The sequence below is a fragment of the Drosophila busckii genome, chromosome 3L, assembly GCF_011750605.1.
Source record: "Drosophila busckii strain San Diego stock center, stock number 13000-0081.31 chromosome 3L, ASM1175060v1, whole genome shotgun sequence".
Taxonomy (NCBI): domain Eukaryota; kingdom Metazoa; phylum Arthropoda; class Insecta; order Diptera; family Drosophilidae; genus Drosophila; species Drosophila busckii.
In genome coordinates, this window is record NC_046606.1 from 3,887,920 (window position 1) to 3,913,407 (window position 25,488).

The window sequence follows — 25,488 nt, forward strand, 5'->3', positions numbered from 1 at the left end:
ACAGCTGAATACGCTATAGCAACTGAATTAATTGGCACTGTCACCCTCGTTGACCATTATGCAAATCCAATCAATAAAAACTAAATGAGCTAATACATAATAATTGCATATTTATTCTTTAGTCTTTAAAGAGCATTGCTGGCTGGCACACAATTTTTGTTGCAGCAACTGTCACGTTTCAACTCAAGACTTTGCCCCTTTTTTGGCTGCTTGACTTATGACCAACAATGTGACCATGTGTCGCATTTCGTATTTGTTGCTGCCGCTGCTGCTGCTGCTGTTGAGTTATAAAAATGTAAATTTTACATTTTCTACGCACAAGCGCACATTAGCCAAAGCGTAGCGCCTTAGGCTCCAAATATTACTAAATCTATACAGACAGCTGTGGGTGGTTAAATTTTATTTGCTTTTAGCATTAGATAATGCCCTCAGCTTCTTGCTCTGTAGTTGACAACAGCATGAATGCGAATGTGTGTGTGTGTGTGTGTGTGAAACTGTTGGCTACTCTGTTGATTTAAAAGCTGAAACTAGCAATTTGATCGGCTGGGGCCTGAAGCGAGCATTGAATATTCATTTCATGCCTTCTAAAGAGAAATTCGTGCTCAGCTCTACTGCATAGCATGGATTTGTTTTAGAGCAACATTTAATAATAAACTAGTTAAGTTAAAAGAGCTTGCAGCATAGTTATGAAATATATTTTAATAAACCTTATAATAATTAAACAGCTCAAGCTATCAGACAATCGATAGTAGCGATTGTTAAATTGTAAGCTCAACTTTTGCTGCCTTTTATATATAATAAACTTTTCTATAATTTAGTGACTCAAGCATATATATATCCATCTATATATATATATATCGATAGTATCGCTTGCTATTTACCAACAATTTTGTTACCCTATCTTTTGAGTCTTTAAACTTTGATATAATTAATATAAAATATGTTCTAATAAGTTCAACTTAATTTAAAAGCTAAAGCTATGAAATCATCGCTTTGCTTATCGATTGTTAAATTTTTACTCTTACTATTGCTACTTTTGCGCCTTTAAGCTGCATTGTCCTTTTCTAAATTTGTTATTTTATGTTTGAACTCAACTACATCGAAAGCAAACTACTTTTAACACTTGGCTCAATGCTCAATGCTATTTAAAAGGATATTCCTGTTGCGTGCGAATTGTGCGCTGGCTGCTGACACACTTAAGTGTGCTTTAGTCCTGTAAATAGAACGTTTGTGTGCTTTAATGCAGTGCCAACTGTTTGACTTTGGACCCAAGCCCAATCCACAAAAGTTTCGCAGCAATGTTTACGCTTATGCTAATTTTTGCTAAGGACAGCGTTAGCTTTAGCTCTGGACCAAAATTAGCACAACATGTGCTAGTTATTTATTATTATAAAGCTGACTTAACTGTTTGTGCTTCGGTCTCTGCTGCTGCACTTGAGCTTAAGTGTATTAATCAGCGTTTGCATTTAAATAATAATGCACTAAGCACAACAACAACAAGAACAACAACAATGCTATTAAATGACTGCCTTGGGTGTCTTGCTAGGGGGTGGGGCGTGCATTAAATGTCCTGCGCATAAATGACATGCAGATTCACTTTACTTAGTTGCTGGGCTGCTGCTGCTGCTGCTGCGTTTGCAAAAGCTTTTGAGCAACTAATTAGATTCACCCAGCCAGCCAGCCTGCCCAGCCCTGCTACCTGCATGTTGCATGCAGCACGTTGCACGCTTCAAGTTTAACTTCATTTACTATGCAATTCTCTTGAATTTGTTGTTTGTCGTTGCTAAAATTAATTTTCTCATGATTTAGTTGGCATTTGTGGCTTGTGGCCATGTTGGCTGCGGTTGGCTGAGCTTTAAACGGGACATTGGGCATGCATAGAACCTTTAATTAGCACGCATAAATATTACGCATACGTCATGTGTGCGCGCTGCTATGGGAAAAAGGGCAAACGCAAGCATATTGTGCATGCAAAACTTGTTAAATATATTTCTATAGAATTATGTGCATAAGTACGTTAGTGGGGCATGCCACACACAAATTATATATGCAGCGCTGTCGCATTGCATTAACTTTCAATGGCCATAACATGACGTTATTGAATCAAAAGAATTATAGCTAAAAGATAAAAAATGTATTTATAGCATTTTTTAAAATTTAATCAAATAAAGCGCAACGCAGTTTTTGCTGTTGCAAACTAAGTGAACTGCTTAATCCCTTGAATATGCAACAGTCCATCAAGTGAACAGCAAAAAAGAAATGCAAAGCGTTGCGCGCTGAAATTCATGAACTTGCTAACGTAAAGACGTAAATCCGTTAGAAAAAATCGCGTTATTCACACTCTATATAAGCCTAGCCTGGCATGTCAACGTTTCTATTAGCAAAGCACTAACCGCAAGCAGCGTTGCAACCCTCACTCTCTCTCTCTCTCAGTTGCTGTTGCTTTAGCTGTTTGCTGCTGTTGCCTTGCGGTCAGTTTGGTTGTCGGTACGGTCAGCAAACAAGCGTGAAATTGTCCGACTGAAGAACGCGCAATGTTGAAAAAAAGGAAACCAAAACTGAATGAGTGCAGAGGCACAAAAGGCAATCAAACTTGCGGCCACACAGCTGTGCCCCCGCATGTGGCAAGCAACACACACACATGCACACTTGCAGCTGCTGCATGTTTGGCCACTGGCTGTGCAATTAATGTACATTGATGATGTTTGATTAGGAAAGTCTTTCAAAATGCATTGGGTGTCGTTGCGGGTCAATCATTGACAGCTGCAGGGGATTTTGGTATTCAAATTAAATGCATACAATTAGCTATTCACGCGCTAATGATTCAATTATCCTTATTACTTTTGCCACACACACATGCAACATACAATGTTGCAACATTTAGTATATGCATATAGTATATATAGCTACCCCACTTTGGGCTGCCTGGCTGGCATGCTTGCTTGTTTTAATTAAAACTGAAAACGTATCGCTGCTCAATTGCAGCACGTTTTTAAATTTAGCTCAACAAGGACACATGCAGGCCAGTCCAGCCCGCTAGCCACTTTATTAAAGCGTGTAAAGTTGGAAAATTTATTTGCATCATGCAGCCGAGCGAACGAACGAACGAACGAAACGAAGCAACGTTTCATGTTATTGAGTTTGAATGGGGATTGATGAATGCGGCGTGCTTGCCACACGCTCAAATTGCATGCCTCTGCCTGCGAGTCTATAAATATGCCACTGCAACGCTATTTGTGTGGCGCTGAAAGCTTTAATTTATGTAAAGGTGAGCAGTTTGCTATTGCAATGAGTTGGGCTTGAAAGTGCTAGTTAAATTTTGAAGGCTCAATCGATTGAGCTTTGCTGCAGTACAGTAAGCATTAATAGATAAATCCATTAGAATAGCCTAGTGTCCAGCTACAACTTATCGATATGTTTTATTTAATGGCAGCACTTAAACTTCAATGTTACTTACATAAATTGAAATGAGCTAGAGCTGAAAACTTTAATTTATGTAATTGCTATTGAAATGAGTATCGCTTGCAATTTTACAGCTCGATCGATTGATCTCTTCACAGTAAGCATTGATCGAAGCGTTGAGTGTCAGCTCTAAGTTATCGATATATGCTTTATTTAATAGCAGGCTTTGAACTTCAATATTGTTCTTTATATAAATTAAAATGAGCTACATATGAATAAAAGTTTGCTATTGAAATGAGTTGGGCTTGAAGTTCTAGTTAAGTTTTGAAGCTCGATCGTTTGATCTCTTTACAGAAAGAATTGCTCAAATCGTTGAGTTCCAGCTCTAAATTATCGATATATGTGCATTTAACGCTGTGCCTTAAACTTCAACGTTATGCAACACATAAATTTAAATGAGCTAGTGACTGCAATTTCATAGTCTCAAGCTATACTTAAACTTTGCTTAGCCATGACCCTTAACTTACATTCATATTGCTGTTAGTTAACCTTTAACATTTGCCTGCTTGGCTCTGCTGTAAATAAATCATTTAGTATCATTTATTAACACTTAGCTTGGCGTTTTGTAATTATGAATTGCTTTCTCAACTCGGCCTGTCAGTCAGCTTGAGCCAATTTAGAGCTCACGCTATTCAACCTGCCACATGCCAACTGTAATTTGTATCTGCAACTGCAACTGGCACTTTGGGCGCTCGAGTTTATTTCATTTTACGCTACAGCGAGGCGCGCCCCACAATATTTTTTATTTTTTTTCAGCTTGCTGCTATTAAAAATGAATCGCTGCTAGCAACGCATCGAGAGTGCACATATAATAAAAATGCCAGTAAGCAGCAACAGCAACAGCTACAGCTCCAGTCATGACAGCGGCTTGAAAAAATTGGGCAAGTGCAAAAAAGCAGAAAATAAAAATAAAAATGGGGAGGTAAATGGGAGTTATGCGCTCATTGCAAGTGGCGGCATTTTGCAGCTTTGCACGCTGCGGCGCGAAAATGCAGCGACAAACCGAAAGCGAGAAAAAATTGTTGCTGCAAAATAAGAAAAGCTACAAATTTGATGTGCTCTAGCGTGTAAGTGTTGGTAAATGCGGTGCGAAATGGCTCCAGCGCCTTTTCGCTGTTGGGAGTTGTTTTATATTCCTTTTTGTTGTTACTGCACGCACATAGCACGAAGTGCATATAAAAACAACAACAACAACAACAACAACATTTGCGATATAGTATAAACATATGTAGGTCAGCAATGGCGCTTTCGATGCTGTTGCTAAAATATCCTGGCGTAAAATGCAGAAATAATGGGGTAGGTTAGTTGAGAATTGAATAAGGAATTTTATAGTTGTGTGCAGAAGTTTAAGACAATTCAATTTGAACTAAAATTGATTTGTTACTGTTGCGGTTTTATATGGAGTATATAGATCGAGAAACACTTAATCTTTGACTTTGATTAAGTTGCTGCAAAAAAGTTAACAACCAAATTTATATTAATGATCAAATTAAAAAGTATTATCGATTCATGAACAATTTAGACGCATTTTCCAACAGTCTCCAGGGCAAAAGCTTGAAAAAATGACTTACTCTCCAATACTGTGTTTAACTAAGTTGATCCAAGGAATTAGCATTTTTATAATAGGAGCTAAATAACATAATTCAAATTTATATTAATGATCAAATTAAAAAGTATTATCATCAATTTATTAATCTTAATTCACAGCATGAAAAGTTTTGAATCGATATTCACTTAGTTGCTATCGATTGTGCTTCATTATATGCATTTTCCAACACTCTCCAGAGTTACTCTTCAATATTGTGTAACGTCCTTGCAATTTGTTGTACCGCAAACTGTTTGCTTGGTATTTTCATAGTCGTAGTATCGTTAGCCATTTTTGGTTTGGTAATTGTGTAACCAGCTGGCTGTTGCATTGTTGCCTTGTTTAACAAGTTCGAGTGCGAGTGCATTTGTTAAATTTAAGCACCAGCTAAAGTTTTATATGCAAGTGTTTGGCTGTGTGTGTGTGCGCGCTATAGAAAACAGAACAAATGGAGAAAATAACTTCTGGCTACTGCCGCTGACACCAAAAATACAAAAGCAACAAACAAAAAAAAAAAAAAAAAAGGGGGGGGCACGACTAACCCGCTATTGGGTGTTCAGTAACTGGGTTTGGGGGGTAAAGTTTGTTTAACAATGTGTAAAAAGCAGCTCAGGCAAAATGTTAGGAAGAGGGAAATGTGCAGAGCTTTGGAGCGAAAGGGGACAGCAGCAAAAAAAAAGAGACGAAGAAAGCAAAAGCAAACAACATATTTGACATTTGCATACGAAAAGTGTCAAAAGGAGCAAGGCATTAAATAAACTACACACACACACACACACATGCTATATAGTTTGCTTATCTTTGTTGTAGTCAGCTTTGTTCTCAAACTTAACTTCGCTCTTCTCTCTTCTCTTTTGTAGGAACGTTACAAGGCTGACATAAGTCTGGCCATACAATTGCTGCAATGCAAACCGGACAGCTTCGTGCCACAAAAGGTGTCCTCGGTGAGTTGCATGCTACACACAGCACTGCATGTTGCATATGCTTAACTCCCTTTTTTTCTAGCTACCCATTGAGATCCAATCAAAAGTTTCCTCATATATGCGTCTGGAGACCAATTCGCATTCGGACTCGGAATGCAGTAATAGCGGCGTGGGCGTGGCCACAACAGCTTCCTATAAAGTGCTTCCGGTCTCGGACTCGCCACCGCCAGCGGCCTGCCCCTTTCCACCCACTGCCATGGTTTACTCCATGCGTGGCCTCGGTAAGTGTTAGTAGACCATGTTGATTTCTTTTTTTTTGCAATTTTCATTTCATTTTTATTTAATTAGTAATTTAACGCAGCGCTGCATTTAATAAACATTAAAATTGTTGCGTTGTAAACTTGTTTGTTTTCACACATTACAATTAGCATGCTTTTAATTAAAATATTTGTTGCTTCATTTATATTTAATTTTAATTACAATTTAACTGCACAATTTTGCTTTTAGTTTGCGCAACTTTTGGTTTGTATGTTTAACGTTTTTACAGTTTTAGTTTTATTAATAGTTGTGTGCTTAGTTTTAAGGCAATATTTAGCTTAATTAATTATATTTAATTGTTCGCCTGCGGGGCAGAATTAACTAACTAGCTAACTAACAAGTAGTTTTGAAATATTGTGGGCGAAATGTATGTCGCTTAGAATTTTACAAGGCTAAGTTTTTAGCTTTAGCTAAACTTTTTTCACTTAAAGTAATAAAACTCTAACAAAACTTTGCAAGGCTTCATTTATTATTGCTATATAATTATGAAAACTACAAAGTTTAGCAACTACAATTTGTCATTTATTCAAAATTCACTGCAGAGTCTAATTAGAAAACAGTGGCATAGTTAGAAAAAATTTACAAAGGGCTATAGAATATTTTGTTTGAATTTAGCATATGAAATTTAACATTGAAATTTAACATAGACAGAAAAGAAATTAGGAGCGAGTGGTAGCTATATTTTGTATAAAATTAAATTTAAAAGTTTTGTAATTTCTTCGAAGCTTTTTAAATCTTTTTTATTAAAGATCCAAAACTCACACTGGCTACGCCGCTGTTAAATGCAAATATTGCCTTAAAATCTGCGCATTAAATTAAATCTAACTTTAAGCTTATATAAAACTCTTAAACTAATCGACTCAATATCTACCCAAACAGATGCTAGCAATGGCAACAACAACAACACACAACCAGCAACAGCAGCTCACAACAACAACAGCAAAGATCTGGTTAACAACAATAACAACAACATTGCCAAGGCCAACAACAAATGCAACAACAATCAAACGCAATCGAAGCTAGCAACAGATTCGGATATGATTTCGCCTACAGTAATGGCCAAATTTCTGGAGGATGAGCTCAAGGCGAATGAGGTCAAGCATTGCGACACGTGCCAGTGCAGCAAACAGGATCTAACCGTGCTGGCGGATGTTTCACGTTCCTACACGGTGTCCACACAGACGCCGCATACGTTGGGCGCCAATGCGGCGCTGAATGAATCGCTGAGCACGCAGCTTTGCCTGCGCTGCCACAGCAATCTCAACTCGCCATCGCGCACCAATAGTCCGTATCTGATGAAGCTGGTCAAGTCGAGTGATTCGGTTATATCAGAAACAAAGAGCTCAGTGTCCGATTTGAATGACATGGACAAGCTGTTTACGCCAGCCAAAAAGGATGATTTGATGGTGAATCCCATACTAGGACATCATCGTCTATGCGAGCGCACAGCGGGGCAGGATTATGCGGGCAAGCTTACAGCTTCTACGCTTATGTATCCCACAACGCATTTGGGCGCCTATGCAGCGGAGAAATATTTGCTGGAGACCAGTCGCCAAGGCTATCAGCGTCGCTTCTTGGACGGCGGCGGCACAGCGCTGCAATTGCTCAACAAATATGAAGCAGCGCCCACAACGGCAGCGTCAGCTGCACAGTCTGGAGAAGAGCTGGAGGAGGATGTTAGCAAACCTTTGCTAGCGGGCATATCACAAGCAAATTTGCTAGAAGTAGAGCCAGCAGCTACAGTAACTACCAAGCTAGAGGATGTTATAGAGCCAGCGCCACCAAGCCAAGTGAAGCTTAGTCAAACGCCCAGCACCAGCGCTGCGGCTGCTCAGCTCAAGTCAACAAATTCAGGCAGCGTGCAGAGTCTTTGGAGCAACAAGACGAGCAGCTGCGAAGGTGCTAAAATGTTTGAGACATTCAATCGAAATCTCATTAAGACTATTAAGGTAATAAGACAAGTTGAAGACAATGATTAAAAGCTATGGGTAAATGAGTTTTTTATAACAAGCGTATAAGGATCAGGAAAAAAAGCTGTTTCTGGCTGGAAGCAAGTGATAAAAAAGCTAAATCCGAGAAAGCAAAAAGCTTGAGTGAATAAATTTGAAAATTGCAGAGAAAGTAAAGTCAGCGATCTTTTTTTTTCAAAATTTTCCCGCATTCACACTTTAAAAAAATCTAGATTTGACGGGAAAAAAGCGGAAATGGCACTACTTATTAAGGATATTGCCACAGAATTTTTAAGCCAACTAAAGCTTTAGCTTCAAAGAATTTTTACTATGTGCTAAAATTCCTCAAGTAGCTGCGCCTAAACTAATTATAAAATGTTAAGCAAATGAGCTTAGGTTATATAGTTATAATAACCCGATTTTCTATAGCTTTTATTCATAGCGCTTACTTTTCACTTTAACCTGAACTTTGTGCTAACATTTTGTTGTCTTGCAGGCTGAGAATCCAAAATATCGTGGACCTCGTCTCTGCGCCATGCGCATACAACAGAATGGCCAAAGCAATGTGCTGCTGGACAATCTGGAGTCTGTGGAGACGCATGTGCCTGTTATCTACAAGCGACGCGAGCGACTGCTGGATGAAGAGCTAAGCGATGGCAAGGATATTATAACCTCGAAGGAAAGCAATGCAGCAGCTGCTGTGGATGCTTGGCAAGCCAGCGCAGCGCCTAATGAAGCACTGCAGCCAGTGCTAGAGCCGCAGGTAGAGCAAAAAGAGACTGAAAATCAAGCACAAGTGGAAGAGCTCAATGAAGCCGCTGGAGCGGGAGCAGCAGCTGCTGCTGCTGCTGCTGCTGCTAGTTCGCCCAAGCATTCGGTTAACTCCAGTTCTATAAGTGATGCCATAGACTATCAGGAGAGCGTGCTGCTGCGCAGACAGCAGCTGAATCGCGTAGCCGAGTGGGTGCAGCATAATACGCAGCAGCTGGAGCAGCGTGCCTTGACTAGCGATTCGAATTCAGGCACAGAGCGACAGTCAAGCTACTCAACGCTCGATCGCATGGATTCCATATCGATAGAGAAGCTAAGCATGGACTCGGGCTATAAGACTACGCCACAGCAGCTGCCCAATGGCTATGCAGGCGATGCAGGCAAATCTACAGAGGATTCGCTTTCACCTAAGACAGACAACACAAGCAACAGCAGTCCGGAGCAGCCGCCGGCCAGTTCGCACCAAAGTCAAAACGCAGCTAAAAAAAGCAGAGCTCTGCACCACTTACTATAGACGCACTACACGCTCGGGACTGCCAGTAGCCTACACCACCACCACAACAACAACTGCTGCCACTTCAACTGCTGCTGCTGCTGCTGCTGCTACTGCTGCTGACTCCACCAGCTCGGGCTCGCCTGCGCTGCTGTGCCCCGAACAGCCCACGTGTGATATACTCAACTACAAATACTATCCCAATGATACGGACAAGACGCGCTCGGTGCAAGCGGAGCTGCATACAACTACACAGCATGTGGACATTGCCCAAATGGAATACAATGTCAAGCAGTTTCTGCTCAAACAGAACGAATGGTCTATGCGTGGCGAAGCTGCAGCTGCAGCTGCTGGGCCGGCGGCGTCGTCAAGACTGCTGCGTCATACGCGTCTACATGGACCCGGCGTTGGCGAGCGTGTGCGCATGGCAACGCCTGGCGGCGCTGTGGCTGCCACGCCCAGCGCCAATGCCTTGCAGCAACATCACAGAACTGAAACGAATTTATAAGCTGGCTTTGCTCCTAGAAAACTGAAACGTATGCTAGTCGCTGCTCCAAATGCTTCTAAGAACTATTTATATATATAAAGAAATATAACGCATAAGTGTACAATGTGTATTATCCATAGCCTATAACTAGCCTAATATTCTAAAATCAGCTAAGCATAAGCATTGGTGCGGCGTTGGTTCTAACTTTTCATTTTCGCAGTCTTCCTGCTCAATTTTCTTTAAATCTTTGCGTCTTCCTTCTCTTGCTCACCAGCGCCTTGAAGCCCCCCCAGCCAGCTTAAGCTCTATGCAATTTTTGCATTACCTTTTGGTCTATGCATATTAAAATCTCCCATTAATTATATATACACACGTACATACGCATATATCTGCCTAGGCTATATTAATATACAAAGCAAATGCTTACAATTTATATACATTGTATTTGATAAGTGCGGTATATATTTTCTAGATTCCAATTGTGCAATATTAGTTATTGATTAGCATGAAAAAACTGAAAACAAATTTTTATTTTTATAAAATGCGACCAAAAAAGCAAAACCAAAGAATATAAGTAACTAATTTCTGCATAACATTTAGTTGGAAAAGAACCTGCCTATAGCAAAAGTCAAACGATATAGCTTCTATAACTAAACTATATACAAGTACTGTACCTTCTTAGTAACAATTTGCAGCAACTGTACTCAAATCCTGCCCATTAGATGACCTTCATCACATACACACACATACATACAATACATATACATATACATATATATATAGAGAGCAATAATGTATAATCCGCTAAAGCAACAAGTAAGTGAAATACTCTTTGCTATATATAAAACGTATCTGAACAGACATATGAGATGTATTAACCCACGTAATATACATATATATTTACACTAACATATATCATGCAAAATCATCATAAACGGCTTCAAATTAATCCCCCTATAAACTCTCTCCGTCTCTCTCTATATACAACAGTTTCTATTTCAATTCTGCCCACATATAAATCAAAATTCTATTTACTCGTCTATTTACACACACACTAATACACACACTCACATACTTATACACTTACTATAAAATGCTTTAATCTTGTTATGTTTGGCCTAATATAAACAATTTAATTAGTTAACAAATTTCCACACAAAGACATATATACTCGTCATATTTATATTCAAATCTATGTATATGATTATGTGTCTATTAATGCACCTATCATAATAATACTAAAATCAAATCAAAGACTTGATAATTATACATATATACATGTATTATCTACGAAAGACACAATCAAAAGCAACAAGCATTATATATCATTGTAGTCCCCCCCCAAACCCCGAACCAATTTGCTCTGCTGCCCTAAGAACCAAGCGCTGCTCAAAACACATTTGACAACACTGCCCCCAAATCCTTGTCTCCCTCTCCCTAACACACACTTAAACATAAGTAGCATATTTTTTCCAAGGCAGCTTGAACATGAAATGCAATTTCAAATTAATATAATAAATGCCAACTTGGCATAAATGTAATTTTAGTTTATTAAAATTTTTTCAAGCAGCTGCATTAGTTAGCTTTTAAGCATTTTCCATAGTCTTCATTTTGAGTAAGCCTTCTTATAAGTGTAAATTGTTTGCGTCTAGGTTGAAATGTAACAATTTTGAGCTATCGAACCACCTTAATGTATAACAAAAATAAACAATTGACAAACAGTTAAATAAATATAAAATAATTTTTTGAATACAACGTGTTTGATCTGCAAAGCTTTAAGTTCGATCGATAACAAGTTAACAGCTGTTAAGTGAGCAGCCGCTCGATAGTTTTGATATCGCTAGAGCAAAGTAAAGGCGATGCGTTTGTTTGTTTTTTGTTTATAAGTTTTTATTAAATATTAAATTCCTGCGAAAATGAAATAAATAGGTTTGAGGCATGCACTTAACGAACTAAGCAAACACTTCTTATGTGTGTGTGTGTGTGTTTAACTCTCTCATTTCGTTTTTTAGGCGACGAAAGAATGGCGATGAAATGGCTTTATCAGTCTGAGATGCATATTATAATAATTTAGAGAGCAACTGCGTCAACGGGAGCAGCAACTGGCTCTGGCTGCAACTCGGGCGACTTGAGCACCACAGGCTCTGGCTCGGATTCGGCAGCGCTGGCATCATCGTTGACCACAATCACCTCGTTGGAGGGCACAGCTTCTTCGAAGGAGTCATCAATGGCCTCGTTGCTGTTGCGCACCTCGTTGTCCGCCTCAGCTTGCTGCTCCTCAATAGCTTGTTCCGCGGACTCAATTTTATCATCGACTGCAGGCTTGGCGGGCGCGTCAGTAGCAGGCGCTGGAGCTGGATTGTTCTGAGGACGATTGCCGCCTAGGAAATTGATAATACCCTGAATTGGACCTGGCTGTTGCTGAGCGGGTGCAGCAGCTGTAGCATTGTTGTTGCCACCGAAGACATTGTTGACAAACGACTGAATGGGACCTGGTGGGCGTGGCGTAGTGGGCTGAGCCTGCTGCTGGCCAGTCAAGCCGGAGAGCGTGTTCTGGAACTGAGTGCCCAGATTATTGGCAAACTGCTGTATGCCCTGGAAAGCTTGAGTGGTGGTGTTGACCACAGATTGCGCAGCGTTCTGAACGGCGTTCTGAGCGGAAGTGATGGCGGCGCCGGGATTCAAGAAACCGGGAATGGTAGGAGCAGGTGTAGCTGGCTGATCGGCCTGCGCTTGTTGCTGCTGCTGACCATTGAACTGATTCAGGAACTGGCCAATGGGTGAGTTTTGTATCAATTGCTGCACAAAGTTTTGCTGTGTGCTCGACTGTTGAGTGGGCGTGGCCTGAGTAGCTTGACGCACTTGTGGTTGCACCTCAGCTGGGGCGGCGACTTCAACGGGAACGACAGCAGGCACAATTTGCTCGGGTTGGGATTCTACTTGGACGGGCTCTTCAGCTGGCAGGGATTTCAAGATGGGTTGAGCTGCAGGTTCCTCAATTTTGGGCTCAGGCTGTGCCACAATCTCAGGAGCAGCAGCAATTGGAATGGGAGCAGGTGCGGCTGCTGCTTCTACAGCTGGAGCGGGAGCGCCGGCGGCTTCGACAGCTGGAGCGGCTGCTTTGACTTCTGGAATCTCTGCTGCCTTCTCTTCTGCAACTGCAGCTGGTGCTGCCTTTTCTTCTGCCACTGGAGCGGGTGCTGCCTTCTCTGCTGGCTTTGGCTCTTCGGGCTTAAGCTGCTCTGTGGCTGGCTGCTCAATGGGCTGTTCCTTCTCTTGCTCTTTCACCGCTTCCTTGATCAGCGGCAATGCCACTGGCTGCTGCTCCTCCAGCTTTTGCTCGCTCTCCTGCACAATGGTCACAGGTATGTCGGCCTGTCTGGGCTGCAGCACTCTGGCATTGGTAGTGGCCAGAGCCAGGCACAGCAGCAACAATCCCAGCAGCTTCATTTTATGCAAAACACTTGGAACGACTCACGCACGAACTCTCAACACACAAAAGCGATTTAATTTATTTATTTCTTTACACTTGAAGCTTTCTTGGCTGTCAGCTAGCGTCGCACGCTCGCAACTGTTTGAAAATTTCTTTGGCATTGGCGCATTTATACACTCGGCCTCTTGGGCGGCGTCGGTGTTGACGTCGACAGCGACGCAACGTTGCGTTGCTGCTGTCGCCGCTGCTGTTGCTGCTGCTGCTTGGCTTAAGACAATACCTAAGCGTTGTCGCTGCTGCTGCTTCATCTTCTGCGTTGCTGCACTTGGCCAATTCTTTTGCTAAATGTCATTGAACTGCATCTGGGCATGGGCATGGACACTGGACACGCACTTCATTTGAAGGTTCTTTTGCACAGTGGTTCTTAAGCAATTTAATTATATGCATAATGATCGATCATCAAGCGTGTGTATGCATAAATATTTTCCAGTTTCTTCGCTGATAATTAAAGATCTTAAGGGGAGCTATAAAATGTATTTTTATAGTGGTTATAAAAATGGAAGCCAGTTCTAATGTAGGTTATGAGTTGAGGTTTACGCTGTGGCTTTGGCTGCTGCGACTTTTATAGAGCACCAGAGATTTGGCGAAATTCTGAGAAAGATTTTTACGATTTTGGTTTGAAGTGTTAACCAAGATACGAATATTACAGATTATCTCTTAGTAAAGTTTAAAGAACAGTTCAGCATATTTCATAATTTTCTATAACCTTTCTTTAATTTATTTTTTACCTGCAACATAAAAAAAACATCTGCTCTACCTAATCATATATCCAAATTACTCAAAGGTGCTCTATGAGTTTAAAACCTTTTCTGGGAATTGCAGTAATTAAATAATGTTTTAAAAATAATTTAGCTAATTTTCATACTTAACTAACGATAAAATTCAATTGCTGCTTTCTTTAGCTTGCGCCACTGTGCAGCTAAATTTAATCGATCGGTCGATTGGCTGCAGATCTCATGCCATATATTTTCCAGCAAAGTCAAGCCCAAGCCCAAGTCAGGCAAACATGCAGACTACACCCTACCCAATCTCCCCCTTTGGGCCAAGAGCTAACAACATTAAGTTTACAAGAACTTGTCTGGCCGTGTCTGGGGCCCTCGTTTGTTTTTCACTCTCATTCCCTTGATGCATTTTGATCAGCAGCAGATTCAGATTTTTCTTGTTTCAAGTGGGCGCGTCTTTACAAGAAAGTCAAGACATGCGGCTACGGCTTTGTGGCTGCAACATTAACTTTGGACTTGCAGCCGCTTTGGGCCTCTTTGGCTGCTGCTTGGGCTTTGATTCTTTGGCCAGGGCGAGAAAACAAGTTTCGAAACCAGCTCGCAGTTTATTTTTAGACCCAATTAGCTTTGGCTGCTGCAGAGCCTACGAAAGACAACAAAGACGCCAAAGCCAGCTGCATTTACAGCCCTAATTATTGATTAGAAATGCAAGTGGGGTCTAAGCCTCTCACAGTTTTGTGGGCGTGCTCTAGCGTTCTTCTATGCAAATGAGAGAAATAGAAATAGAAAACTAAGTAAATGGGTCAACAACGAAAAATAATATCCATGAAAATTGTGTGCGCTGCAGGAAAAGCTAAGCGTACAGCTTGAACTTGACTTTATTTTACTTGCTTGCCAATTTTTTTTTTATGGCTTGTAATTTTGTTTTAATGCTTGTGGCAAAAACTTGTTTGTGTGTTGGCCCTTTAAAGAGCCAAGTTTAGTCAAGCGTGGCAAGAGTTACAGAGACAACAAGAGAGATATATACACACACATTAAAGTTATATATAGTGCCTGGTTAAAGGACATTGACTTTAGCTTTGATTTTTTATAGACGCGCAACTTTATGTTTTGCTAACCTGTCTTTTAATTGCAGTTTGTCGCTTAAGTCTTTCATTATTTTAGCTCAACTTCAACTCGGAATTGTTTTTGTTTTGTTTAATGCGTAAAACTTTATTATGCAATAGCTATTTGCTGTTATCACATCAATTGAATTTTCAGCTAGCGTCTGACGTATTAGCATATTTACACACACACACACACGCTCACACACTTACGTACTTACAGCTATTTAAAGTAAAGTAATTCGCTCGCCCCAAAATTAACACCTCGCTCACATACTACAGGTGGGCAGATGGGCGTCTGGCATGGGCGTGGCAACAATAACAACACACAGTGGCAACTTTCACTTGACAATTGCGCGGTATTGGCATAATAAACAACAACAGCAGCAACAATAACAACAACAGCTAAAATTTGGGTAATGGGAGAAGGCGTTGACAGATCTTGGCATAAATTAACACGCTTAAGCTGTAATATTTGCTATTGTCGCAATTTATATGTGTCATATATATAACAGCAAATTTGTTGTCAAGGTCAACATAATTGCCAAGACAATAGAAAACATTGCGGAAGTTATAGAAAAATTATGTACTATAAATGGTGCATAACTTAAATAATTAGTATATATGCGTTTTATAAAGTTTACTTATTTGTTTCCGATTCTTTAACACATTTCATTGCAATGGGCAGTCCTAATTCTCGCTTTACTTGAAAAACAAGAAATTCTAATTGTTATTTGAAATAACAATTCAAACGCGCAACGCTCACAATTTTTCGCACATATGGCAGCCTTAAAAGCAAGACTATGTGCTTTGCAGCACTGATAGCTGCAATCATAATTTTGTGGTGGTCGGTCGAGCTCAGCGCTTCAATTTGAATGTCCAAACGCGGCTGCAACCCTATCATATGCGTTATTCAAATACATTTGCACTGTGCTATGTAAAATATAAGAATATATTACTAAAACAGAAATAAGCAGCTTTATTGTGATAATATACTTTCCAGCGCAAATGCTGACTTGCATTTTCATATTCGCCACTTCTTATTAGCACCGGTCGCAGCCGCACTGCTCGCACGAAATCATTGTAGATTATACTCGCTAGAACGTTTGAGTCGAACTCGAACTTCGTCTTACTCACTCGCACTTATAGAAGTCATTCCGCTCGCATTGTTCGAAACTGCAGATGATACTCGCTTATATATTGCGCGTAGAGATGGTCAGGCCGATGTAACAGACATCTTGTTTATGTCATTACCTAAAGTATTATTTTTTGTTGTACTTTACCAATCTGTAAGGAATGTATATGTTATATCGTTTATTGTTTTTTAGGACTGTACCCCCATGAAAAAGTTCCCGTTGGAATAGACGTGCATGAGACCCGCAGATTTTTTAATGAGCCCCAAGAGACACGAAGTCTGAACAAGCACGTGTCCATCTCTAGTTGCGATATTTCCTTTTCCCTCGCACCGATTGCCGCACTGCTCACACGATTTCGAAGTAAACAACAACGCCGCGCACACGTTCTTGTTAAAAATTGAAGAAATTTATTGTTAAAAACGTGTTAAATGTGTGAAAAATGTGTGCAACGCATGCGGGTGTGAATAGAAAACAAAAGAAAGCAATAGTTGCTTGAATAACGCGAATTTGACAACAAGCAAGTTGCTAGCGCTGCCAACAGCATAACAACAACAATAACAAGAAGAGGAAGAGTTGAAAGACATGAAGAGCCAGCTACAAATAATTAATTATAATTATAATATTTAATTGGGCGCCATCGCGGCGCCTTATAAAACAAAAAATTTTGAGCAACAAAAGGCCGCGCTGCCTGCAGCTCTATCGCGCTCTCGCTTGCTCGCACATGTCAGCAGCAGCAGCAGCTACAACAATAACAACAGTTAGCGTGCATGGTTTATTTTACTATTTTTAATTTTAAATGTGCGGGAGTCATTGTCGTCTTTGCCGTCAGCGCGTTAAGTGATAAACAAAGCATAAAATAAAAATACAAATAATCAATTAAATGCATATAAAAATAATGAAGCCCTAGGCTGTTGCGTTTGGCTATTCGACAAAAGAAATTATTATCTCTGCTGCCCGCGTGTGTTAGTGTTTGTGTTTATTTCTGTGTGTGTGCGTGCGTGCGGGTGTTTGTAGCCTTTGTTTGTGCTCGTTTCCTATTCTCTCGCTCTTTATGTCGGTGTCAAGCTTCGCTTATCAGCGGCGGCGCTATAAGCTCAAGCTAGCTGCAGTCTACAAACAACAGTAATAATAGTAAAGCTCAAGCTACAATAACAACAACCACAACAACAACAATTAGGCAACGTGACTAATGCACTGCACAAACGCAGCGTCGACGTCAGCTTCCTCTGCCAACACTACACCAACAATGGCTACAACTACAACTACAGCTAAAGATGGTGAGTACACACACACAACAAATACATATACACTTAGACTGACCCACAAAATTTGGTATAAAAAAAACAGACGAAAAATTATAAAGTAAAACGCTTGCTGGCAGTAAAGTTCAAGGCGAAAGCGACTGCACAGTTTGGCAAGCGCTGTGTAGTGCTGGCTAAACTGTAAAGTGCATGTGCTAGCCGAATGCTAAGTAAAGGAAGAGAGCGAAAGACAAAGCAGAGTAAATATTTAGCAAAGATAATGTAAGACATACAGGTTGTTTGACTACAGTAGTAAAACGCTAAACGCAAAGTGCTTACAATATATTAAATTATATCTATTTAAACTAACTTTTAGCTAAAAATATAAAGAGACTAGCGAAGCTGACGCAACTTTTTTGCCAAACGGATGTGAAATTTGATCATTAAAAAGCTTATTTATTGTACCCTAGCATTGTTATTAATTAAAGCAAGCAAAACACACGCACGTGTGTGTGTTTGGCCAAAAGAATTTGCGAGTGTAAGAAATTAATGATTAACAGTCTGTCGATTGGCAGGCCGGCCGGCCGGTCGGTCTAAACATAAAAAACAACAACAATAAATGGCATATCGGCAGCATAAAAGACTTTATAGATTACAAACAATAATTAAGCAGCAAAAAAACCTAAACATGGATATATACTTTTTATATACAAACAGCTGTATGTACGAATTTAATTGGCACTCAGTGTGCTGCAAGGTGTGTGTAGAACAGCGGGCAAGGGGGGGACAACAGAAGGTCGCAGCGCAGTGCTTCAACGGCTTTTGATGAAGGTCAAAAGCATTTTCGACGTTGTCATCACCTTCTGAACCCGCTCGGATTTATTGATTTTACATGCTGCATAAAAAAAAATACAAAAATATATAGACACATAAGAAATTGCACATAGATAGCTGTGCATGTATTTAGAATGTTAGCTACAGTGACTAGCTATGCTAAAAGCATATGCGCTATATCTTTAGTCGCTTTAATAAAAATAATAGCAAGCTTAAAGATTAAAAATCAGCTGCTTAACAGCTGTTTAATTAAAAAACACATGTTTTAGCCTTAAAGCGTATCAGCTAGTCGGTTAAGTCAAAGTACGGCTTAGCGCTTTATGCTTTTTGGTCTTTGCGACCGTCAACGCGACTTTTGTCGGGCCACTTGAACTGTTTGCTGGGCTTTGGCTTAAGCCAAAAGGCCAGCTGAAAAATAAAACCTGTTTCTAGCAACTTAAAAGCTGCAGAACTAAAGCTACAAGTATAAAAAAATGTGCCAACTAAATAAATTTAAATGTTAGCGTTAATTTGCCAAACATTCTTTAATGTATATAATTAATGGCATTTGCAATTTATTAATCATTTTTGATAGCTATTTATCGTGTTGATTTTTATTTTGCAACTATTTGATTGTCGCTGTTATCAGCTAGACATTGATAAGTTTTAGAATTTTGAAGTGCAGCCAATTTGTGAATCACTTGATAAAGTGAAAGAAAATAAAAATATATATATACAAAATTTCAATGGAAAGCCAACTCATTGTGCAGATTACTGAATGAGTGAGCTGCCTGAATTATTTAGCTTTGTTAGAGAATTTTTACTAGAGCTGCCAAAAAATGTTGCTAAATGGTTTTCTTATTTATTTTTATTTATATAGCTTATATATTTGAGGTTTTCCTACAGAATGTTTACTATAGCTAAAAGATGTGTTCAAAATGGAATTTACTTTTATATTTTGAGTACTACATACTTCATTAAAATTAAAAATAGTCTGCTCTTTATAAAGAATGGAGTGTAGATTTATTTTTTAAGAATTTTTACTCAGCCTGTAAAATGCGCATAAAATGTTATAAATGAAATTAAAGCTAATATTATATATAGTTTCCTTATCATGAAGATTGTACTGTAGGTTTTTATTAAAGAATTTTTACTAAAACTGTAAAATGATATAAATGAAACTTAGTTTTTTTTTTACTTTAGCTGTCGCTAATATTATAAATAGTTTGCTTATCGTTGAGCTTGTACTGTAGGTTTTTATTTTGAACTAAATGAAATTTAGTTTTTTGCTCTTTAGGCACAACTTGAATTATATGCATATATATCGAAATTGTATTTTAGCATTTTTTAAATAATTTTTACTAGAGCTCTGTTTAATATTCTTTATCACTACGACTTGCATATATAGCAATGAATACAGTTTGTAGTTCTCTTATCTTTAAACACTTCAAATGCCATTTACACATTCTCACATTTGTTTTCATTTATTTTTCATGCATGTTTTGTTGGCATTTCTTCTATTTATCTCGCTCACTAAAAACGTAATTGTTGCGTGGCTCAAATCGCTGCTGCTATCAGCCATTAACTCCCCCCACTCATGCATATTTACATTATATTATTGTATCTTCTATGTACTCACTTTTGTTGTTGTTGTTGTTATTTTTTATCAGTTGTGATTTCATGCTTATCAGGCCAGCAGCAAATGCAACTTTAACCGAAAGCAAATACAGAATGTTCAATAAAAACGTTTGTATAGCATTTAATATATTTTCTCTTGTTGCCATTTTCAATTAGTGCACAACAGGCAAAAAGTCAACAAATAAAAAGCTGTACAATATATAAAATGTAATAACATAAAATAATTAACTTTATTAAAAGCTTGTAACGTAATTGCAATTGTTGCATAAAAAATATGACGCTGTGAAAAATGCAATTAGTGGCGCTGTGACGTGCTACAAAAATATGGCGCTAATTTTGCATAAAAAATGTAAAATCATAAAAAAAATATGCACATTGACAATCAAGCGGCGGCGCCACATTTTTCAAATGTTGCACATAGCCATAGACAAATGTGCAGCAGTTAGTCATGTTGCATGTCCAAGCATCAGCAGCAGCAGCCGTGGCAAGCGTCAGGTGCAGTCGCTGACTGGGCTTAGTACTTTTTGATTTGCAGCTTTTGTGCTGAATTGCTTGCCTTTGTACTTTACACTCGCTAGCGCTCTATCTATAGTAAAAGTTACACTTTGTTGCTTAAAGTTGCTTAAAGGTAGCTGCAAGCTGCTTGGAGATTATGTAACAAAGATAAGCAGCAGCAGCTGCAACTGGCAGCCATAGCAATGATTAAAATTATATAGAATTTAACTAAATAAATATTAACATAGTTTAACAAAGTGTATGTCATAGTTGTATGCTATTCAGTGCTGCTCTTACTGCTTGTTTGGCAGTCATAAAATGCTTGAAATGATTGAAATCTGCATAAAGTGCATTTCATAGTCTTGCATGCCTTTGGCTGGCCGCACTAACTGCTTGTTTTTCATATAAATTCAACGAGTATTTCCTTGTGAATAGCTCACACACACACACACACACACACACACACATATATATTTAACAACTGTTGCCACAGTTCGCAGTTTGCAGCTTTGCAATTGCAATTTGGAGTTTGGGGTGCGTTCTCTATCGTCGTCTGCGCTTATGCCACATTTATTGAAACTCGAGTCTTGCACGATTGCATTTCAAATAATAAACGCTTGACTAGCCGCAAATGCGAACGTTTCTGAGGTACTTGACTCTGGCTCTGGACTCTCAAACGTTTGCCGCGCCCCAATGTAAATGATCACCAAAAGTTGCAAATGTTTTCAAGTGCATTAAATTAAGCGCAACTAAATCAACTGCACAAACTCCATAAACGTCAAATGCACACATTGTTAAATTAATAAATAATTTGCTAATGATATACGACATTTATATAATAATAATTTGAATAGCAGAAATTTTTAGTAAAACAAAATGAATTGAAGTTATAAATGCAGAAAGTAAAAAGTAAAAAAATGATGCTACTTATTGATAATGTTGCTACCGAATTTATACAACTAAAAATGTAGCAAAAGCCTAAAATACACATATGGTTCAATTATTAAGCAATGCTTAAACAAAAACTGCATTAAGTATACGCAGTGTTTGCTGCAAAAACTTTTGAGCAGTTTACAATTAATTTTTGTAGCTTTGAAAATTGAAAAAAAAAAAAATGCAGAAAATATTTGAGTATAATAAAAAATTATAAATATAATATTAAAATTATATTATATAAGCAAATATTTTTTTAATTCTGTCAAACATTAGCAGCTTAGTTTAAGCTTAGATAATATAACAGTATCAAATTTTGCTGCATTTAAAATTATTTAATAAAACAGTATCAAATTATATTTCGCTGAATTCAAAATTATTTATAAGGCTTTAAGCTTTGTAGCTGCCTTAGCAATTTTAGCCGCAGGCAATTGAAATTAAAATTGTTTTAATCACTTTGCTAGCAACTCAGCAAATGTAACTCTATACCAATTTGCCTATTAGCCCATTCTCCTTAGCTTATGTTTTTTTTATTGCTGGCAGCCTTCTGTTTACACTTCATCCATGGCTATTAAGCACTTTGATAGTCAATCTACCTGCTCTGCCTGCTCAGCCACCCACAGCAGACTAATTTGTTTAACATGCCAACATTGCATTTTTAGTCGAGTGTGAAGAGCTGGTGGGGGGGTAGCTGTTACTATTATAGTAACTGTCTTGTCTGGTTTTGCACTTTGGCACTTCCGCGCTAATTTGCTTAAAGTAATTTGCATTCTGCAAACGCCATTTGAGGCGTGTGAAATTTAAAAAGAAAATAAAGCGAGCGGCAAACTGCAAATAAAGATAAAAGTAATGTTATTTAATTAGGCAAAAAAAAACATAGAGCAATGTAAATAATTTCCGTGTGGTATTTTAATTTTTTTATTGTCGTTTTTACAACAAATGCGTGCATGAAACAAATTTGTTTAATAACCACAGCAATTTACATATTTTTTTTTTTTTGCTTGCAATTGATTTAATTTAAATAATAAATGTACTGCATGCGCTTTAAACTAAATTTGTTTATTTTTTATAATGCTTTAATACACTAATGCGTTTATTTATTTATATATTTTATGCGGTTTAATTACTGTTAATTAAGCGCATAAACTGTTGCCACGCCTTTAATGTGTATTCTGGCATTTTTTTTATGTTGCATGCTGCATTAGCAAATTTTTTCGATTTTGGACACACACCTGCATTAAAATCCACACTTCAGCTACAAAAATTCCAATTGCTCGCGGCTCTTGTCATTAGTGTGCACTTTCCAGTCGAATAGCATTGAATGTGCTGTGACGTAGCCGCCCTGTTGGCTATTTTTGGTTAGCAAATTGCCTCAGCGATTCGTTGGCCATTTATCTTGGTTTTTGTTTTTTTTAATATTTCAATTTTAATTGTGCGCTCGGCTCGTTTTTGCTGTCAACGTATTTCGCACATCACACAAAAATGGACAACGCCAAAAAACTGCCAATGGATTGCAGTTTGTGGCCTGCAATTTGTTTGCTTTTGTCTATTTGCATGCTGAGCCGCTCGCTCGCTCGCTCGGCTCTGACGCACAACTGCCAAATGGTTATTGAGCTCGACCGCTGTTGGCTGCTCCAAAAGTCAATTCAATTCAATCCATTATATTAACAGTTTTTGGTATTTGTTTGCAGCTTTATTGCGCACCAGCGTCGGCGTCAGCGTCAGCGGCAAAGCCACAGCCAAAGCCTTGTTCATGTTTAGTTTTGGTTTTAATCTACTTTTCCCTTGCCCGATTGTTTGGCGTGGCGTATACGCAATATTCGTGTAGATTTTACAGGTGCAAAGGCAGCTCAAACTAATTAAAGTTGCATTTGGCAGCTACGTGCGTCAGTGCATTGCATTGTAGTTGCACAGTGGTGCAAAAGTAATTGTAATGCCAGACAATTTCGATTTGAATTAAATAAAAGTTATAGATATAAATAAACTTGTTCTAAGTTTTAATTTGTGTGGCAGAAATATTTCAAAGTGCTCTGTTGCTTAAATAAATATTTTAAAATTTAATTCATTTAAATTATCAGTACTACTATTTCTACTACTACTTGTACTTCTTTTACTACTACTAGTACTACTTCTATTTCGCTTACTACTACTTCTTATACTAATACTAGTACTACTTCTTCTACTACTACTTGTACTACTTATACTTCTTCTACTACTACTTCTTCCTCTCCTTCTACTACTAATTGTGCTACTTCTACTACTACTTCTTTTTTTACTACTACTTCTTTTTTTACTACTACTTCCTCCTCTCCTTCTACTACTAATTGTGCTACTTCTACTACTACTTCTTTTTTACTACTACTTCTTATTCTACTACTACTTCTTCTACTACTACTTTTTCTACTAATTCTACTTCTTATTCTACTACTACTTTTTCTACTAATTCTACTTCTTATTCTACTACTACTTTTTCTACTAATTCTACTTCTTATTCTACTACTACTACTTCTTCTACTACTACTTGTACTACTTCTGCTACTACTTCTACTACATCTTTTTTTTACTACTTTTACTACATCTACTACTACTACTTTTTTTCAACAACTACTTTTTCTACTACTACTTGTACTCCTTCTTCTACTACTAATAAGCAACATATGAAAATGTATGTTTTAAAGATAATAAATCTTCAATTCGCACATTTCTCTTTACTTTGCTCCAAATTCTTGCAATGCAACAATGTCTGCTACTTAATGGCAAACCAAGATTATAGATAACTCTCGCTGTTTGATTGTAATTTATTATATCTAGAGTTCATAAATCTAAGCACACAGTGCACACACAGTGGCAGCTGAGAGTAAATTGCGTGGCAGCTGTGTGGCAACCGCAGTGGCAAGCACGCATCAAATCGAAACAAATTTGCACGCTGCTCTCTCGCTAACAAATGCACCGCAAATTGTAACGCCAAGCTGGACAATCAAACAGCGAGAGAGAGAGAGAGAGAGCGCGCATTATATTAAGCATTCGAGACAGTTGGACATGCCGCTGGATTGCTGCCACAGCATGCAGAGCAATGTGGCAGAAGTGACCGCTCAGACTCTCGCTCTTCCTCTTGCTCTGCGTGGGCGTTGTGACGCGCCTCGCACGTTAATTTAATGCAATTTGTAAATATTTAATGTGCATTAATTAAATGCAAATGCAAATTGCGAATGGCGTATTACGAATTGTTTGTGGCAGTCACATTTAAGTGTCTTGCCACAGACTTGTGGCACGCCCCACGCCACGCCCCCACACTGCTGCTGCTTCTTCTTATGCATAAGCGCATACAATTTTCATTTAATTTTATTGCCAGTTGCAGAAATGAAGCGGCAAAAAGAAAATACAAATTGTAAAAAACTCAAATTTGCGCTGCCTTTATTTTATTTTCAATTTTACATGTGTGTGCGTGTGTGTGCTTGTGTGTGTGAGAAAGCTGCCACATACGCCTACGCGCCAGCAGTCGCAGCTGTATGATGTCCTTGGGCTCAGGTGCTCTCGTCCTTTTCTGTAGCCTTTACTTTTTGCTCAATGTGCGTAAAAAATTTTTATGAGTATTGCAGTTGTTGCTACGCCTGCTTGGCCACGCCTCTTACATTTTGCCAGCATTTTTTTTTATGAATTTAATTTTTGTTGTTGTTGTTGTGTGTACCTTTTCTTGTTTGTTTTGTTCTGTTTGCTGTAGGCTGCTGCTTTCACTGCTGCTGCTTCTTCTTTTATGCGTATTTGCTTTTGTAGTTTTTTTTTTTTTTTTTTGTAGTTGAAAATTTTGGAAACTACGCTTGATTGCGTACGCCTGCCTAGCCGCCCTCTCTCTGTTTGTTCTTGTTATTGTTTGCGCTTTACATGAATATTTGGTTTGTAGCTTATTTTTAGCATTTCATAGAAAA

At 38.6% G+C, this 25,488-nt stretch overlaps 3 protein-coding genes across 4 annotated transcripts in view; 2 read left to right on the forward strand and 1 right to left on the reverse strand.

Moving 5' to 3' along the window:
* LOC108600769 (probable serine/threonine-protein kinase nek3) overlaps window positions 1-11,704 on the forward strand; it is a 34,832-nt gene extending 23,128 nt beyond the window's left edge. The window contains exons 3-7 of the mRNA XM_033293624.1: window positions 5,908-5,991; window positions 6,053-6,251; window positions 7,168-8,237; window positions 8,734-9,463; window positions 9,498-11,704. Of these exons, the coding sequence (XP_033149515.1) occupies window positions 5,908-5,991; window positions 6,053-6,251; window positions 7,168-8,237; window positions 8,734-9,463; window positions 9,498-10,009 (2,595 nt within the window). The 3' untranslated portion in view covers window positions 10,010-11,704. The remainder of the gene's footprint in view (window positions 1-5,907; window positions 5,992-6,052; window positions 6,252-7,167; window positions 8,238-8,733; window positions 9,464-9,497) is intronic.
* Window positions 11,705-11,880: 176 nt separating this feature from the next.
* LOC108598812 (20-hydroxyecdysone protein) lies at window positions 11,881-13,558 on the reverse strand. The gene has a single exon (XM_017985557.1). It carries the CDS (start codon window positions 13,436-13,438, stop codon window positions 12,059-12,061), a length of 1,380 nt encoding a protein of 459 aa, XP_017841046.1. The 5' UTR covers window positions 13,439-13,558; the 3' UTR covers window positions 11,881-12,058.
* A 3,703-nt stretch (window positions 13,559-17,261) lies between these two features.
* Window positions 17,262-25,488, forward strand: part of LOC108599605 (cyclin-dependent kinase 14) — a 101,131-nt gene continuing 92,904 nt past the window's right edge. Inside the window, exon 1 of one of the 2 annotated variants that reach the window (XM_033293413.1) lies at window positions 17,262-17,719. In XM_033293413.1, coding sequence (XP_033149304.1) covers window positions 17,632-17,719 — 88 coding nt within the window. In that variant the 5' untranslated portion in view covers window positions 17,262-17,631. The remainder of the gene's footprint in view (window positions 17,720-25,488) is intronic. The other variant, XM_033293414.1, reaches the window with a different exon arrangement.